General features: G+C 46.8%; 1 protein-coding gene across 2 annotated transcripts in view; it reads right to left on the bottom strand.

Annotated features, from left to right (window-relative positions):
* Nucleotides 1-3,656: 3,656 nt before the first annotated feature.
* GRIN2B (glutamate ionotropic receptor NMDA type subunit 2B) overlaps nt 3,657-16,973 on the bottom strand; it is a 422,286-nt gene continuing 408,969 nt past the window's right edge. For both annotated transcript variants that reach the window (XM_019834554.3, XM_019834555.2), the window contains one exon: nt 3,657-16,933. In XM_019834554.3, the coding sequence (XP_019690113.1) occupies nt 15,071-16,933 (1,863 nt within the window). In that variant the 3' untranslated portion in view covers nt 3,657-15,070. The remainder of the gene's footprint in view (nt 16,934-16,973) is intronic.

Raw genomic sequence — 16,973 nt, forward strand, 5'->3', positions numbered from 1 at the left:
AGTACCCTCATTTTCTGTATACCGTCGGCAGCTTCAGTCTTACGCAGATATGGATTTTATCAAGCCATCCTTTCAAGCTATGCTTCAGGTTATCTTCTTCATTTCTATTATAATCTTGATACTGAGCACAATAGCTCCATTGAATAATTCTGTTATTTTATGCCTTTATGCCCCCACGAATCCTCTTATCTCCCCCCACCCCAAAGACTATCGCTGTAGCATAACAGGGAATGGTCATCTCATGGGATTATGATGCTCTACATGCTCACCAGCGGTTGGCCACGTTACATCATTGATGTCACAAGCACCACGACCCACGTATCTGTAATGGCACTCATGTGAAGGATGACGTCACTGTGGAGTCAAGATAGAATGACCCTGACCCCTCTCTTAGTTTACTATGATACCATCATGATTTCATGTGGCATATGGAGAATCGAAAAGTAGAGAAAGGATATTTGTAAATGGCTGAATTCTAAACTTTGACTTTAAGGAAGATTCTAGTACCCTCCTCTACATCATCCCTCTACATGAGAATAAAACTTACCTCCTCTCTAAGCCCATACTCTTTCCTGAAACCAGGTTCCTGAAGCAGCCTCTGGGAATGACTACACTGTATAATTGACTATATAGAGGATTCCCCACTCACCCATTTGAGGACCTTTCCATCTTCCTACTTCCTGTCCTGTCTTCCCTTTGGGGACAGGATGATCCGACGAAGTTAAAAAAAATCCACATCGAGGTAAGAAACTTCGAGCTCTTTTACTGTTCTTGGTATAAGCAGAATGCTCTCCGTACATGAACTAAAACCAGTTCTGTGGCAAGATTAAACTAAAGACACTATCCTCTTTGGAAAGACTAATAATAACTTCCTGAGCTTGGTATTATTCATCAGTGAACAAGTAAACTGCAGGAGAAATGGTTGCAGGGTTCCCTGGGTTCAGGATGCTTAAAGAATTAACTATTATAATCTTGGGGCAAAATCAAGATTTTGTAATGATTCTCAGGAGACCTTTAGTGGTCTTTGCAATGCCCACACTTCCTTTCTTCATGCTTTAGGCAAGCAGTAATGATTGTGCATCTAGGGGATATAGGGCTTTCCTTCTGAATTCATTGTATATGTGAACTTCCATATACTTCTACTTCTGTTTCCTGAACAAATTCATGCCTTAATATTGGAATCGGGCTTGCTGTGTTTGGCTAAATTATAGGGGGACCCAGAAGAAGGCTCTTGGGGGCTCTCCCCTGAGGTTCCCTCCTGTGGGCTGACCAAAACTGCTGATATCTTTTCAACTTTTTTTTTTTTTTATTATTATTTTTTTATTTTTGGGACAGAGAGAGACAGAGCATGAATGGGGGAGGGGCAGAGAGAGAGGGAGACACAGAATCGGAAACAGGCTCCAGGCTCTGAGCCATCAGCCCAGAGCCTGACGCGGGGCTCGAACTCACGGACCGCAAGATCGTGACCTGGCTGAAGTCGGATGCTTAACCGACTGCGCCACCCAGGCGCCCCAAAACTGCTGATATCTTTAGAGTATTTTGATTTCCTCACACACACATTCCTGAAAACTTTCTTCCCCATGTTAACACTTTGCAAGAAATCCTCTGCCTCAGTTTTCCTTAAGCTTTTTATTTATGTGGGTTACATGCCACATAAAACATGTTTAATAATAATAAAATTATTCACATTGCCTTACTCTACAAAATTCAAAGACATTTGTCTCGTTTGGCCTTCAACTTTTCCTCGTTACAGAAACTTTTCTACCTCTCTCTCATTTTCAAAGTTCTTGCCCTGTTCTTACCTCTTTGACTTGTCTCTGTAGACTCATGTGGACTCTGGACTGTGTGTGTGTGTACGGGTCTACAAAGAAGACAATTTCCATGGGAAAGATCTGGATAAATCAGCTGCCTGGATTTAATGATTTTTCTCCACTGTTAGATGCTTAACAAAGGGTGAGGGTGGACAATTCAGGTAGCATTACCCAGTGAGCTAGGATGAGGGTTGGAATTTCAGACAATCTTTGGTTCTGCCAAAGAATTTCCTAAATAACCTTAGTTTTGACTAATCATAAAATGTTGCTGTGCTTCAAACGTTTCATCTGTAAAATTAAAAGGTGATCATATTTTCGTGCCAAAGGAGGCTATGTGGAAGAAGGGGTTATGGTAAATTATCCCACATTCACAAACCAAGGAAATTTGATTTACTCAGAATGTACCATAGGCTAAATATGGTGGCCAACTAAGTGGGTTGCTGGTGACCCTAGAAACTCTATCCCCCAAGGAGCGGGTAGCAGGCTAGAAACTGCCATAGCTCAGGTCATTTTTACATAATTCAGAATGATCAAGCAAAGACTCTTCAAATTTCTGCTGCTCCATTTCTTGTGCCTGTTACCAAGAAATAACCAAGGTAATTGCCCTGATCAGTGGAGCAATGTAGTAACAAAGTTGTTCTCTCTTCTGGGATCCAAAGTACCCAGGATGCACAAGCAGGCTCTGTCCTCAGTCATTAAAGGATAGTGGGGCTGACGGAGCTAGGCTTTTTGGACTCTGGCTTGGAAGCATTAAACACTATGCACATGTTCAAGCTCTGTGCCCTCTGAGTGTTATGTGTGCATCATTCAGGACATAGAATACTTCCAGATCTCTAGACTGAGAAAGGACAGTAAGAGAATGTCAGAGATAGTAAGTGGATGAGGGAGACAAAGCTGTATGAGTCCTGGTTGTCTTCCAATGACATTTGCATCAAAGAAAGGGTATTGTCAATATTTCATGTTTTTCTCAGTAAGAATTCTATCTGGATGCTTCTCTAGTCTCCTTTCTTCCTACGGACATGAAGTCTTGATATTTTCCCTGCTCCTGACCCTGGAAGAAGAAAAATTTGTGAATCTCCCAAGGCACATATTGCTATTCCTGTCCCCAGTGAGGATAGACCTCTCTACCCTGCTCACAGTGTCGTCAAGAAGAGATGTGGGCACATATGGGTGAGTATGTATCTAAGTAACAGGACTATCTGTCCTTGGGGAGACTGGCTTCTGCTTCTCCATCTTCCTAGCACCGATCCATCAATAGGACATCAGAGTTCCACACGAATTCCACAGGGGAAAACAGGGACAAACAACAGGACAACTAGGTTATTCCATCACAAACAGAATGCTCCTTTCACATAAAGTCTGGATATTCTGTCAAACCTTGAGCTGTCAGTGGATCCACAGGCTAGGTAGAACAAGAGAGAAAACACTAGCTTGATAAAGCAGAATATGTCCACCCAGTTCTAAATGAGCGCTTTTATCTCCCAAGGATGTATCCCTGTTCCTCCGTAAGGCGATTGAAATTGGCAATCTGGAATCTCTTAGAAGTGTGCGCACACAAGCAGTGTGTGTGAACTGGGGAGGTGCACACGCATTGAGGGAGCTCATGGCAAAGAGATCAGATCAGGTCCAGTTGTGCTGTCCAGGTCACCATGTGGAAGCAATGCAGAAGTTACTGAGGGCACAGCTCAGACAGAGGCAGCACTATGGCCCAGACCGTGGTTTACACATGGTTCTTGTTGCAGCCAAAGGGAATATTAAAATAGCCCTTGAATTCAAAAGAAAATGATAAATTACAATGTGACAGTGACATTGGGAGTTAACTACACAGACTATTCTGAATACGACTGAGGTTTCAGGTAGGCATGCTTTATTTATTTTTTTAAACGTCCCCTTTGGAAATAAGATAACAACCTTATCTAAGAGAAAAGGCAGCTCAACACATTTCACATTCCTGTGGCCACATTCCCTGAAGCTCAACTCCCGTCAGATCTCAGAGACCGTGAGTCTCTTAATACGAGGACAGACAGAATCACAGCCTGGTGGCTTAGATTCTGTGGGGAAGGGTGGTGTGACGGGGTCGCTTCCTCTCTACTCAGGTGAGGATCAGGGCCTCTCTGGGTGCGGTAGTCTGAGGGACACGCCTAAGCACTGGCTCAGGCCTGACGTGTGGCCTGACTGCCTGTGGACATTCAGGATCTCATGGATGTGGTTGGATCCAGGTTCCGCACTCACCACGGGCGGGCACAGTTACAGCTGAAGGCAGGTATGATGTGGTTCTTGCTTTCCTGGCAGTGCCCTGGGCAGCTGTTACCTTTCCTGGTATTTTTGACATTGGAGCAAACAACTTCCAGTCCACACACGAGCATGAAGGTGGTCCCCAGAAGGGGCTTTTAAAACTTTTCTTAAAAATTTGTTTCCTTTTCTGCTGCATCTCGGGTTACAAGTGAAAATGGGGAACGGCAGGTGTAACTCTGTCCTCAGTCCAATACCCTGGAAATAAGCTCCAAGTTTGCGTCAGCTTTCACTCCCGGGGACTAAAGGAACAGACATCTGGAAGGTCATCAGCTTTCGGTCTTGCCCTTTTCTGAAGCTAGCATCAAAACCAGTAATCAAGGGAGACCCAAGAGACTTGGGTGCAGGCTCCTGGCTTTGTGACATGAAGGGAAACTCCACTGTAGACTTCCTATCCTTTTCCTTCCTCCTACCCTCCCTTAATGTCTCAGATATTTACAGGGAAAAAAATTGACACGGATACCTCTTGGGTAAAATTGCCTCCTGGATATATTATGATGTCCTGGATTTGTTTTCATTCCATTGGTCTAACAACAATTTATGAATGTCCATTATGAGGATGGCGTCTTCCTACCGTTCTACCTATATCAGACAATTTGTTTCACTGGTGTGTGTGTGTGTGTGTGTGTGTGTGTGTGTGTAAATTTTTTAGATGAGAAATGAAATATACACACACACACACACACAGAGGGGGATTTTGCTCTAAAATGTTAACTACCCCATTTCCAGGAGCAGGACTATTTAGACCTAACAGGACTTTCAAGAAGAAAAATTCTCCCTCGAGACTTACATTTTAATTTTCATCAGGGTGCCTCCCAAGTTGCCACACTTTGCCCCGTCTTGCCAACCACAATGCCTCTACCTCCCTCCTGTCTCAATGAAGAATGGACTTTGTTCACTTTTTTGAAGAAGAGACTTGTCAGAGCCTGTAACTTATTTGAGTCCAGTTCTCTATAGTATGCTTTAAATTAGCACACAATGGCAGAAGATGCCTCCCAAAGGAGATTAATTCCTGACCAATGACATAATGAGATTTACAGATGAAGCTGGCCAGGGGAAGGAAACATGATAAGTGAAAGAAAGGACAGTACCAGCTCCAAGAGGTTCTTTTGGGGAACAAACACAGGCTCGCACAGACTACAAGGAATAAGACAGACTGCTTAGTGGCATACCACAGAGGCAGGGGGGACGTGAATAGGGCTCTGGGAATAAAGGAACAAGAGAGTCGTATGGTTAGAGGTGATGTTGTCTTCCTCTAATGCAATGAATCCCTTCACATTTAGAGAGAAAGGATTGCGTTAGAATTCTAAGTCAGCTCATTCAAATTCTAGCCTGCTTTCACTTGCAGTACACAGATCAGAAACAAAGTGCTCAATTATTTCAACACTCAACTTCCCTTTGAGGGAAGTAGTCCTATAGACGAAGCCTCAGATATGGTAAGAAGACAAAGAGTGCAGGAAAGAGAGATCACCAAGACAGGTCATGAGCAGCACAGTTTCCCTAAGTCCTACTGGACCTACTTAGGGTCCTACTGGACCACTACTTAGGGTCCTACTGGACCACACTTAGGGTCCATAAAACCGTGTGATTACTGAGCCTGAATTGTGACAAGATCCTTCTGGTATGCAAGTTTCAAAAAAAAAATGGCTACAGATTGCATGAAAACCACATCAAGGCCAGCATAGGTCAGGTTGTTAGAGACTCAGTCCAGGAGTGAAGTATCTGGAGACAAGCCCCACTCACAGCATCTGAAAGCTCCTGATACCTAACAGGTGATCAATATCCTCCATAATCTCTCCCTCTGCCACTTATTTCGTTGGTATACATGTAGTATTCCAAGTACTACTAACCATAAAACAGCCACAGAGTAACTTCACAGAGCAAGGCAGAGCCTCAAAAAATCCAAATTCCCATTTGAAATAATAGTTAACATGAACATGTATACATTCAGCATATTGCTGTAATTGTAGGTAGGCGCAGAAATACAGAAATGTGGAGGGGCTGATCCTTAGGTTTTACTGCAGATTCAAGTATCCTGTGGGCAAAATAAAGTGACTTCTTTTCAATTATAATTTATAATACCAAATATTTACAAGTACTTTCCATTTGGAAGATACACTGGTAGGTGCTACAGGAGATAAAAAGATGAATAAATGCATGCCCCCTGACCACCACAGGGAGTTTATAATCTAGCAGGAGAGATGAGATGTATAATTAAGTAACCATAAAATAAGATGGTCTGCAACAGATATCACTAGAGAGATACAATTAAAGTGCTATGGACATTCACAAAAGGCGTATTTGTAAGTTTTTCTGGATGAAGGAAGGTAGACATGTGGTACATTTGTTCTGTTCTTTGAAGATCTGTATATAGTGAGATGGATATTATGCAAGAAGGGAGTGAGATGGGAGAGAGGGAGGAGAGAATTTGGGGCAAAGGAAGCAGTTCAAGAAAAAACACGTGGGGGAAAAAGTTAGTATCGGAAAGGTAAGACAAAAATGTGTGATTCAGCTTATCTGCTGCACAGGCACACACACTGGCAAATTACAAGAAGTTATTCTTCCTGCTGGATCGTGGCAAGTACAGCCCATTGGAATTTTTTTTTTCACTTGGAGAATGGCATGATTTAATAGGAAGTGAATACTGAGGAGATTCAAATATAAAAACTTAGAAAATGCTAAAAGATATTGAAATCATCCCGACTAGATGGAAGGACCTGAATGAAATGGGGAGATTGGGAAATCCTTGGGGGCAAGAATTTACAGGCTTTCCAGATGATTAGCTGTGTAAGATGAGGGAAACGGAGGAGGCAAAGTGTCTGGAAAGCTTTAGTTTGGTGACAGAAGGAACAGTGGAACCATTAACCAGAAGGGGGAATCTGGTGATTAAGTTCGTTTGCAGGAATTGCCTTGGACATTTGACTCAACAAGAAATCGTCCAGGAGGTGAACGGAAATATCTGCATTAAGAGGAAATGAAAAGGAAAGTGTAGGTGAGAAGATTTGGAATTCATCCCCGGAGAGTCGTCAAAGTGAAAGAAAGAAACATTGCTACAGAAGCATGGCGATAAAGAGGGCGGGAGGGTCAAGCTCAGAACACCATGGCAAGTCAACGCTGAGGGCATAGGAGGAAGAGCAGGAACCAGCAAGAGAACATAGAGAGAGGACCAGAGGGCTAGGATTAAAGCCAGAACATGCTGCTTCCCAACGGTAAATTTAGGTTAGCGGTGGGGGGACAGGGTCATTGGATTCTGTAACAAGAAGTTCACTGGAATGTTGCCAGAGCAGTTTCGGTAGAGTGGCAGAGTGTAGCCCACTTTTAAAGCTTAAGCCATGAGCATTATTAGGTGAGGAAGTGAAGAAAGACAGGCTACATTTTTGGGATGTTTGGAAAGTGAAAAGATAAAACAGAGGACAGGAATCCAAGAGTTTAAATAGATGGAGAGATTTGCTTTTAGAGATGGTGGTAGGACGGGGAGACTGTTAGAGATGGTGGTAGGCACGTGTGGAAGAGATGAAAAGCCCATAAGGGAGGTACTGCTGGCTGGAGCAGACCTCAGGACGGGTCAGAGGGTAGGCATCGGAGCACCGGGGTGAGGAGCACTGGGCTGAGAGGGAGGAGGGAAAAGACGAACGAAAGACAACAGGAATTTAGAAATGGAGAGGACTGGTCATGTGAGGACTCAAGAAATCAGGTGTCTTTTCTCAGCAATGCAGTAGGAAAGACTGCGTGTTGGGAGACAGGAGTTAAGGATGAAAGGAAAAATGGAAACCAAGTTTCACAACCACTTGGCAGATGGGACATGGAGTCAACACTGGAGAAATAAAAAAAGATGTCCAAGCGGGGTAGGGTTCAGGGGACACCAAACAGATGGCATCTGTGGCCTCGGCACAGGTGGAAGACCCTCCGTTCTCGCAGGGGGAATGGATGACGGGGTGGGGGGGATGCAGAGTTGGAAAAGCAACCGGGTGTGACAAGGCAAGAGGCAGAAGCCAGTGCTGCGGAGAGCATGGGGCGATACCAAAGAGGTGAGGAACTTCAGCCAGGGCGGTTGATGGAGCAGAACAGCACAGGGAGCGTGAAGGGAAGTAGGTAAGATACAGAAACTGCAAGGTTGTGGTCAGAGAGAGAATTCAGAGCTTCAGACCAGGAGGTGGAATGATTCAAAAAAAAAAAAAAAAAAAAAAAAAAAGATCCAGGCCTGGCTGTGAGAGGAAAAACTGAATCTCTGCGGTTTTTTTTTTTTTTAAATCACATAATGGAGAATATCTTTGACTCACACCCTGACACCAGAAAAAATTAAAACTTGCATGTATAAATATACTGATTTATGCATATCTATTTATACAAACATAATACATACATTTAAATATTTGATACTTTTGCATTCATATATTATATGCGAGTATAATATATTCCATTTGGAAATCTTTTATATTCGTCACAGTACCAGCCCAGGGGCATCGTTTGTACTGCTCAATAGATACTGGTTTAATTGAAATTAACATATTTAATTAGAGCTTTTATTTTTGTCTCCTGCATAGTACTGGAATCTGCGTCACCCCCTACATCATAACGCTATTAAAATAATTAAAAATAAAGAGAGTTCAGGTTTGAAGTGTGGAAACCAAACCAAATCTTGAAAATAACCGTTTTAAATTGGGCTTCGCGTTGCGCTTTTACCCTTAATCCTTGCGCTGAGTTTCCATTTGTTTCCATTGCCAGAACATGGATTCTACACACCAGAGTCCCAGGGCTATGGGGGATTCTACTCATCCACTCTGCTTGCCACCTTCAGTTCTCATCAGGAGTCCTCACCCCTGTAATCACACCAGCAATTATGTTTTAAAGCACAGAACAGTGCCAGAAACTCCCTGTGACGAGCTGTGAGATGGATGCAAATGGACATCCTGGCAGAGAAATAGGGATGGTTTCTAACTTTTCCCACTTATTCCCAGTACTGCTGTCCTAACCCATCATTCTTTGGACAAAATTCTTTTTCCTTGCTTCAATATTGCAAATTAGAGTCTTCAGACTTCACTAATGTCTCCAAGGCATGGAAATAGCATTGGCTTCCATTTTTTTTTTTTTTTTTTTTACAGGGGATAGTTTTTTGTCATGAGAATAGATAGGTGTAGATACTTTAAGTGATAGAATCCACAGGGCTCTGGTGTGGTTGAGTCAATGCGGTTGGCATGGGATAGAGGTGGGATGCATTCAGATATCCTGTGATGTTATATACTCTATTGGAACCCCAAACTAGCATGGAATCCTAGGTCTAGACTGGCATTAGACATGTTCAGACTGATGAATCTACATCTTAGTGATGTCCCAAATATCTGATACGTCTAGGAAAGAACTGCCCACTGGTTAAGTAGCACTTGGTAGTATGGTGGCTCCTTAACAGTTAGTGTGCGTAGATATCACCGGGCACCCCCTATGGCAGTGAGGACACACAGAACATAGAACAAGTGCTACATTGGAAGAGTCATTGGGCCGGGACAGAGGACAGATAAGTGCAGTACTTTTGTCATCTTAACCCTGATTCGATTTGATCGTTCTAGCTGCCTACTCAGTCACCTATACAGGAGGAGAAGCGCCAGCCTTCCATTTTCCATAGGAAGCCTCACAGTTCTTCCTCTGCCCAACAAGATAATGAATTTAAGATTCACACACTACACGCTCATGCGACCACTTATTAAAAATAATTCCTAGCTAGGAGTCCTGTTCTTACAACACATGAGCCTTAAATAAAAGCAGGTGGAAGATGAGATGGTTTAAATGTCTTTATATTCTGGAACCTGTATTTTGACTCCCTTCTCTGTTACTCTCTGTGTTCTTTGCTCTCTCCCCCTTCTCTTGCATCTTACTATCTTCTCCTGTATTATCGTCCCAGGAAAAGAGATGAGACTCCTAATGTAAACTAGGTGTTTAAATGTATAAATCCCTAATATGGCTTAATATGTCACCCTTCCTGGGACTGTTTTCATTTAAATGACAGACGAGCAGCTCAGTGCTAGAAGAGTACGTCTGTGTAGGAAGCCAGTAGTTGAAAGTGGGGTGGGCAATGAAAAGGAAAGGTCCTCTCAGGACCTCTGAAGCCACACCACGGATCATATACCATTTGTAAGGCCAGGCCCATCCCATTAGAACTGTCCACTTTTAGCTGCTCATCATCCACAATCAGTTCCTTAGACAGAACGAAGAGTCCCTGACACTCAGGTGAAGAAAGCAAACGCTCTACCGAAGTGTCTGGCGGTCTACTGAGCACACATTTCTTATATGGCTTTGGGCTCAGAAAGCACAGAAGTTATGGCCACAATGGCTGGAAATGCCCAATGCATTCACCAATGATGCAGCTGCATCATGTATGCACACACGGGAATCACTCCTAACACACCAGACACACACACACAGGGCGTCAAGCAACGACAGGGTTTTCTTAAAGAGAAGGGGATTAGAAGAATACAGTGAGTTCTGGAATAGCTTTTTCCAAAGGCCGTTGCCCAAACCATCTGGTTATTCTGTCCCTAAATCTGGAACTAACTAAACACCAAACAAACAAACAAACAAACAAAAAAACTGAAACAAAGAAACACCCTAGCTCTTAAGTGAGATGTGCAGGTGACCAGCACGCTGCAGTTTTGGTAATAGTTTCTTCACCTCCCATGCGGAGAATTCCCCCCTTGGGCAACTCCCGATGGCCACGGAAGACTGGGCGGGTGATATTCACCTAATTGTATAGAAGACTCCTATTTTATCACATTACACATGCGTTTGGGCACTACTGACACCACCAACACTTAATGGAATCACTTGGGATTCTTTTTCCCCCAATCACAACATGGCTGTGGCCAGGACGGGGGAATCCACATCAAGGAGGTCTCCCACGTTCTGGCTGAGGATACACAGTGACATACTTTGAAATTACGAGATCCACTGCACATGCATCACTCTGAAGGGTGTGCGCATTCTTGACTCGGGCAAATTCAAGGGGCACGTTAACTGAGGTTGGTGGCAATGCTAAGATTTAAGCATTGCCACCGAGAGGATACAGGATCAGAGCCACCAACCCACTTTCTGGTGGAAGGGAATGACAGAGGACACCAAAGATAGAAAGCATGGATTCTGAGGAAAATTGGAACAATTGGTGCTCTCGAGGGTGTCTGTGGAATCTCAGTTTTGGGCAGATTGGGTCTTTGTCCAGGCCCAGTGTGGAATGGATGGGGCTTACTGCTGAATTCATCCTCATGCAATTTTACTGGCTTGTTATTTTGGAATGAAGTAATATCTAGAACTCGACACTGCTTGGCCTTCCTTTCTTTAAGCTTTCTTGAGCAGGCCACGAATACTTTATTTGGTCCCAATGCAAACATCCAGCTGAAGAGAAGTGACCAAGGGGCCCAACGAAAAGGTTTAGAAAAATGAAACGATCCAGCTGACAGCTTTCAATGATGGGAGGATAGGACCAAATATGACGTAACGTCTTGCGTAAACGGATTTGGACATTTCATCCCGTGGTAGATAGAGAGAGGCTGCCACCCTTCACAAAACAAATAATCCAGCGAAAGAAACTCTGTTTGTCTGGTTAATAACCCAAGGTCAGGTTATGAATCCCTGGCTCAAGGCAAATAGCACCTTCCTGAGGGCAGAAACGAGGACAGGACAAAATAAAGTCACTCTCGGCACCGTCCCTCACATACCCACCCTTCTACGTCTAAAACCAACTTCTGCAATCTTTCTATGGGCAGATCTGGTCATCTTTTTTTTTTTTTTTTTTTTTTTTTTTGGAGCAGATCTGGTCATCTTTTCTAGAAAAGCATGCATATTTGTAAGACATGTATCCAGTGCTGCCTCCCTGTCACCAGATATCACATGCTTCAAAAAGTAGACTTTGTGGGAATTTTCTGGGTGTGCTTGCAGTGCTGATACCTAAGGAGTGAGGGAGGGCGTAGGGAGGTTGCCAGCACTCAGGTACTAGGAAGAAAAGAATTGGCTTTGATATGGTTGTTAAACATCACAAGGGGGCTTCTGGGAGATTTCTCAGGACTGAGCTTCCTGAAACCTCTCGGCCACATCAGGATTGAGGGTCAATTTGACCTCAATTCTGATTTAAGCCCTTTTTTGGAATCTTTCCTACCCTAGGTGCCGACAGGGCAAATGTGGTGTCACCAGCTTGACTCTGCATGGAATGCTGGTCATCCGCGGTCTACCTAGGAGACAGGAGCAGGACCTGGGTTCTGCTTAGGGCCAAGCCGGACCCAGTGCCAAGCCCAGGCTGATGGGCACGGACACTTCTCACAGACCAAGAAGATTGGTGAGGTGGGGAGGCGTGGGCACAGATTACTTTTCCCTGGCATTTTCACCACAGTGGCCTCCATTCACATACACTTTTCCCCAGACGCCCTGAAGCAAAAGCCATACAAAACAATTCCCCCAATGGAAAATGAAAACCCATAACAAAACACTTTTCCCCTCTTCATTCCCATCCCCACCCCACTCCCTCCAGCCCGACACCCTGAATACTCACAAGAGAACACTTTATCTATACAAAATTAATTAGAAAACAAAATATTTACATATGAAATAAACACCATCTTGATTTCCGTCACCAGTGGAGACCGACAGAGCCCCCTTTGTTCTAGATTGCTGTTCGCTAGGTTAGTTGGTTTGGTTTTTTATTTGAAAGGGGTGAGGTAAGAGGAAGAGTGAGGGGAGGATCCCCTGACCTCAGACAGAGTCAGGGTGAAGCGATGTTTATATGGCCCTTCTCCTTCTTCCTCCTGGAGACGCCTCACGCCCTCTGTCCTCTCTCTCAAAGTCTTTCCTTGAATCTAAGGTAAAGCACTCCGTGCTCCTCTCTCCAAATCTGTGAGAGGTTCAGCCCCTTGCCCCCAGGTTCGTTTTAGAAAGAAAACATAGCTTTACAAGGCCTTCAGTTGGCTTTAAAATGAAAGATACTGAGGTAAAAATCCAGGAGGAGGACAGGGGACAGCAGTCAAGGGCAGGGAAGGAGGAAGGGTGGTGAGTCAGGGCAAAACAGGAAGGCAAAGAGCAGCCCTGGAGGGTGTGACTTGAAGAGGCATGGCAGCTTCCTTCCAGAGGAGGATGAGCACCTTTCTGGTTTATGTGTCCTGTGTGCAACATGGAGATCCTGCAGTCAAGCTTCCAAACAGACCCGGGGCTCTTTGGCTGCCAGCCTGGGTAAGGGGAGGAAGGCAGGACAGTGGCACGGACCCACAGGACACCCCCTCCCTAAGTTTCAGGACCGGCAGTGACGAATATTCATTTCCCTTCTCAAGTTTCCAAGTGAAGGGGGGCATTGCATCTGCCAGTACCCTCATCCCTGGAGTTTTAAATATATATGTGTGTGTATATACATATATACACACACACACATATATATATTTACATATATATTTTTATTCTTGAATGGTACACCTGGGAGGGAAAGAAGGTTCTGTAGGAAGGTGGAAGGGCTTCTACTGAGAGTGTTCACATTGGGCTCAATGCCACATTCTCAGGGAGCCAGACCCAGTGGGGCAGTGGGGGAGTCCCTCCCCTCCTACCCTCTCCACTTCCCAATCTCTTCCCTTCCCTCCACGTTTCCTGAGCTGTACTCACGGAGCAAGCTCATGCCATTTGACTGTCTGTTCCAGATCAGTTGTGATCAGTTCTGGTGGAGCAAGCTCTCCGAGCTCCAGGTGAAGTAAGAAGGGATCAAAGCATTGAAAACATCCCCCTCTCTCACTTACCCGACCATAGACAACTCCCCTATACTTCAAAGCTTTACGTAGCTCCTCCCCAAACCTTGGCCAGCGTCTAAAAAGCTCAAGAAAGCTTTCATAGAATCTTTTGCTCTCTCGAGTGTGGGCAAAAGAGCCGTGGCTGCTTCCCGTTCCCTTCAGCCTTCCTGGAAAGTTCTCGTTCAAAACTGGTTGAACCGCAGAGGAGTGACTTTTGCACCTTGCTCTCGTAGGACCGTTCGGCACCTTTTTGTCTAGACCGCATCATCGTCCATGTCAAGAACTTCCATTCTCCTCACTCAGGAAGGGTGGAGGGGAGAGACAGCCAACCTTCAGGTAGCATCGGACCATCTCTGTTTGTATATAAGCCAAAAGAGGCACACCGCTTCGAGATGTTGGAAGAAACAGCTTTAGGAGTCCAGGTTGCCCTCTCTACATTTCTAGGCCCCTGACCACATGCCCGTGTAGACTACATGCACGTACAAGTGTACATGGCCATACATGCACATGTCGTCCATCTTCTCTTGCCTCTAGTGCACCACGGAACATGGCTATGACGTGCTTTCCGTCACCTACCAAAGACCCTTGGATCCAGTTCACCACCACGGAGTCTCGTGCAATTGAAACATTCTTTTGGCTTATATATAAACACACATGGCCTCCTGCCCTCTGCTTGGCACGTGATCCCTACACGGATGCCACCTAAGTGACAAGAATTTAGCAAAAGCCTCTTTGCATTCACGGGCAGTATGGCAAATGGTCTCATTTGGGTGCTTTTGCCTTCTCACCTAAACATCTAGATCAGTTTGGGAAGAGCTATCCTGCGCTCACGTGGCCTCCTTGTATCTCTCTCCCTGCTGCACTCCAAGTTGGGTGGCAAACAGTCCTTCCGTGCTCCGAGGAAGCCTGCACGCAGCCACCTCCTTTCTCCACTCTGCCCTCCCGTGCTGAGCGAGCCCACCGGATTCCCTCCCGGGAACGGGAACGACTGACAGATGGAGAGGGAGGAGAGCACTGGAAAGGCGGGGGAGGGCTGGGGCTGGTCACCAGGGTTGCCCTCTTAGAAGGAATCAGAACTCCAGGATTCCGTCAATAAATGAAAACAACAAGAAAGGAGCAAATGGGAACCAAGTTCACCCCCGTCACCCTCCGTGACATGCGCACCACACGCCCACGGCCCCACCCTCCCGTACCCACCTTAAAACCTCTCTCTTCCCTCACTCAGACATCAGACTCAATACTAGAAAGTTTCTCATAAACATGCCCATTGCTGGAGCCATTGAAAGCCCTGGGGTTTTTGTTGTTAGGCACACAGGGGTTGGACTGGTTCCCTATACAGATGTCTTTCTGGAAACGGCCTGGCACAGCCCCGTGAAGGGCCGAGACCACCGGCTTGTTGGTGACAAGGGCCCGGAAGTCTGGCCTGGCTTTCGGCGCCCCCGCCACCGTGGGCTGCCTGAAGAAGTAGGATTTGCTGCCATGGAGCAAGCACTGGTCGTCCCCAAAAGTGGGGATGAAAGGGTTCTGCGTGACCCGGTCAGGGTAGAGCGACTTGCTGAGCATGTAGCCGCCGCCGGGGTTGTTGTGGTGGTGGTGGTGTCCAGCAGTGGGCACTGAGGACTTGTTGTTGGCAAAGGTGCTCTCGCCAGCTGGCATCTCAAACATGTGGGCGTAGGGACTCCCGTCCAGGAAGCGGCCCTTGTCTTTCAGGCTCACGCTGCGCGGGGCCAAGGCGGCTTCTTCCTTCTGCAGGTCCACGAAGGTGTCGTAGGAGTGCTGCCGACGCAGCTTGTTCCGGGTCTTCTTCTGGGCCTTGGAGTTGGTCGGGCTCTGGGGGTACTTGGTGGTGGAGGCACTGGACGTCACCGCCACAGGGGCAGCCGGCTGGTCCAGCTCCTGCAGGGAGTTGTCCTCGCTGATGTCATACAGGTTGCCTGCCTTCTTGCAAGCCTCGCAGCGGATGCACGCCTGCCTGCCCGAGTTCTGCCCGGCCACCGACGCGGAGTAGTTGTGCAGCTTCGACGGGCAGCTGCGGCAGAAGTTGCCGCCGCCCGAGCGGTCCTCCCAGTCCACGTTGGCCAGGTTCTTCTCCCAGGGGGCCGGGACCCCGCTGACCACGCCGTGTTTGTCGCCCGCCCCGTGTTTGAGGTGAGACCTGTTGGTACAGGGCCCTCCTCCGCTGACCGAGTCGCGCTTAAAGTCATCGCCCTGCTCCTTGTAGATATCCGTCAGGTCCACGTGCTCCCAGTGCGGGGAGTTCTCCTTGGTGCGGAACTGGTCCAGGTAGAAGTCCCGTAGCCCTTCCTTGTCCCTGAAGTAGCGCTTGTGGTCCGGGGAGCGGGGTGGCCGGCGGCGGTAGGCCAGCTCGATCTCGTCAAACTCCCGGCGGGACTTGGCCGAGGCCGGCCGCTTCTTCAGGCTGTCCTTGTATTGCTGCTTGCGCCGCTTGGCGGCATTGCCCTCGATGTTTCCGTAGGTGACCGTGTGGGTGGAGATGTCAGACACGTCGGAGCGGATCAAGTCATCGTGGCCACTGTAGCGGTCGCTCTTGAAGGAGAATTTGCCGTACAGGTCGCTCAGCTGGCTGTGCTTGGAGGAGGGGAGGCCAATGTCCAGGGGCTTCTTGCTGATGGACCTCGGCTGCGTGGTGAAAGGCGGGTTGTCACAGTCGTAGAGCCCATCGATGGAGCTGGCACTGCCGATGCTGTGGGGGCGGTGGTGGTGGTGATAGTGATCCTGGTACACGTTGCTGTCCTTCAGCTGCAGGTTGCCAAAAGTTCTCTCCACCTCGCTGATGTAGTCGCTGAAGAGGTTCTCCTCGCACGGCGGGTTGTTGTAGGATTTGCAGTCAGAGTGTGTGAAGCTGCGGCGGTGCTCGGAGATGTCGTAGACCGATGACTCACGCCGGATGAAGTCCAGGGCGCTCTGGGGGGAGCCGTTCACACCAGACAGGTTGGCCATGTTCTTGGCCGTGCGGAGCAGGCGCAGGATGTTGGAGTGCGTGTTGTTCATGGTTGCGGTGGGGGAGTTCATCACGGACTGGCGCTCCTCGATAGCCACCCCGTGGATGCAGCTGTAGATGCCCTGCAGCAAGGAGAGGATGACACGCGTCAGGTCTCCGGCG

The sequence above is a fragment of the Felis catus genome, chromosome B4 (assembly GCF_018350175.1).
Source record: "Felis catus isolate Fca126 chromosome B4, F.catus_Fca126_mat1.0, whole genome shotgun sequence".
Classification (NCBI taxonomy): domain Eukaryota; kingdom Metazoa; phylum Chordata; class Mammalia; order Carnivora; family Felidae; genus Felis; species Felis catus.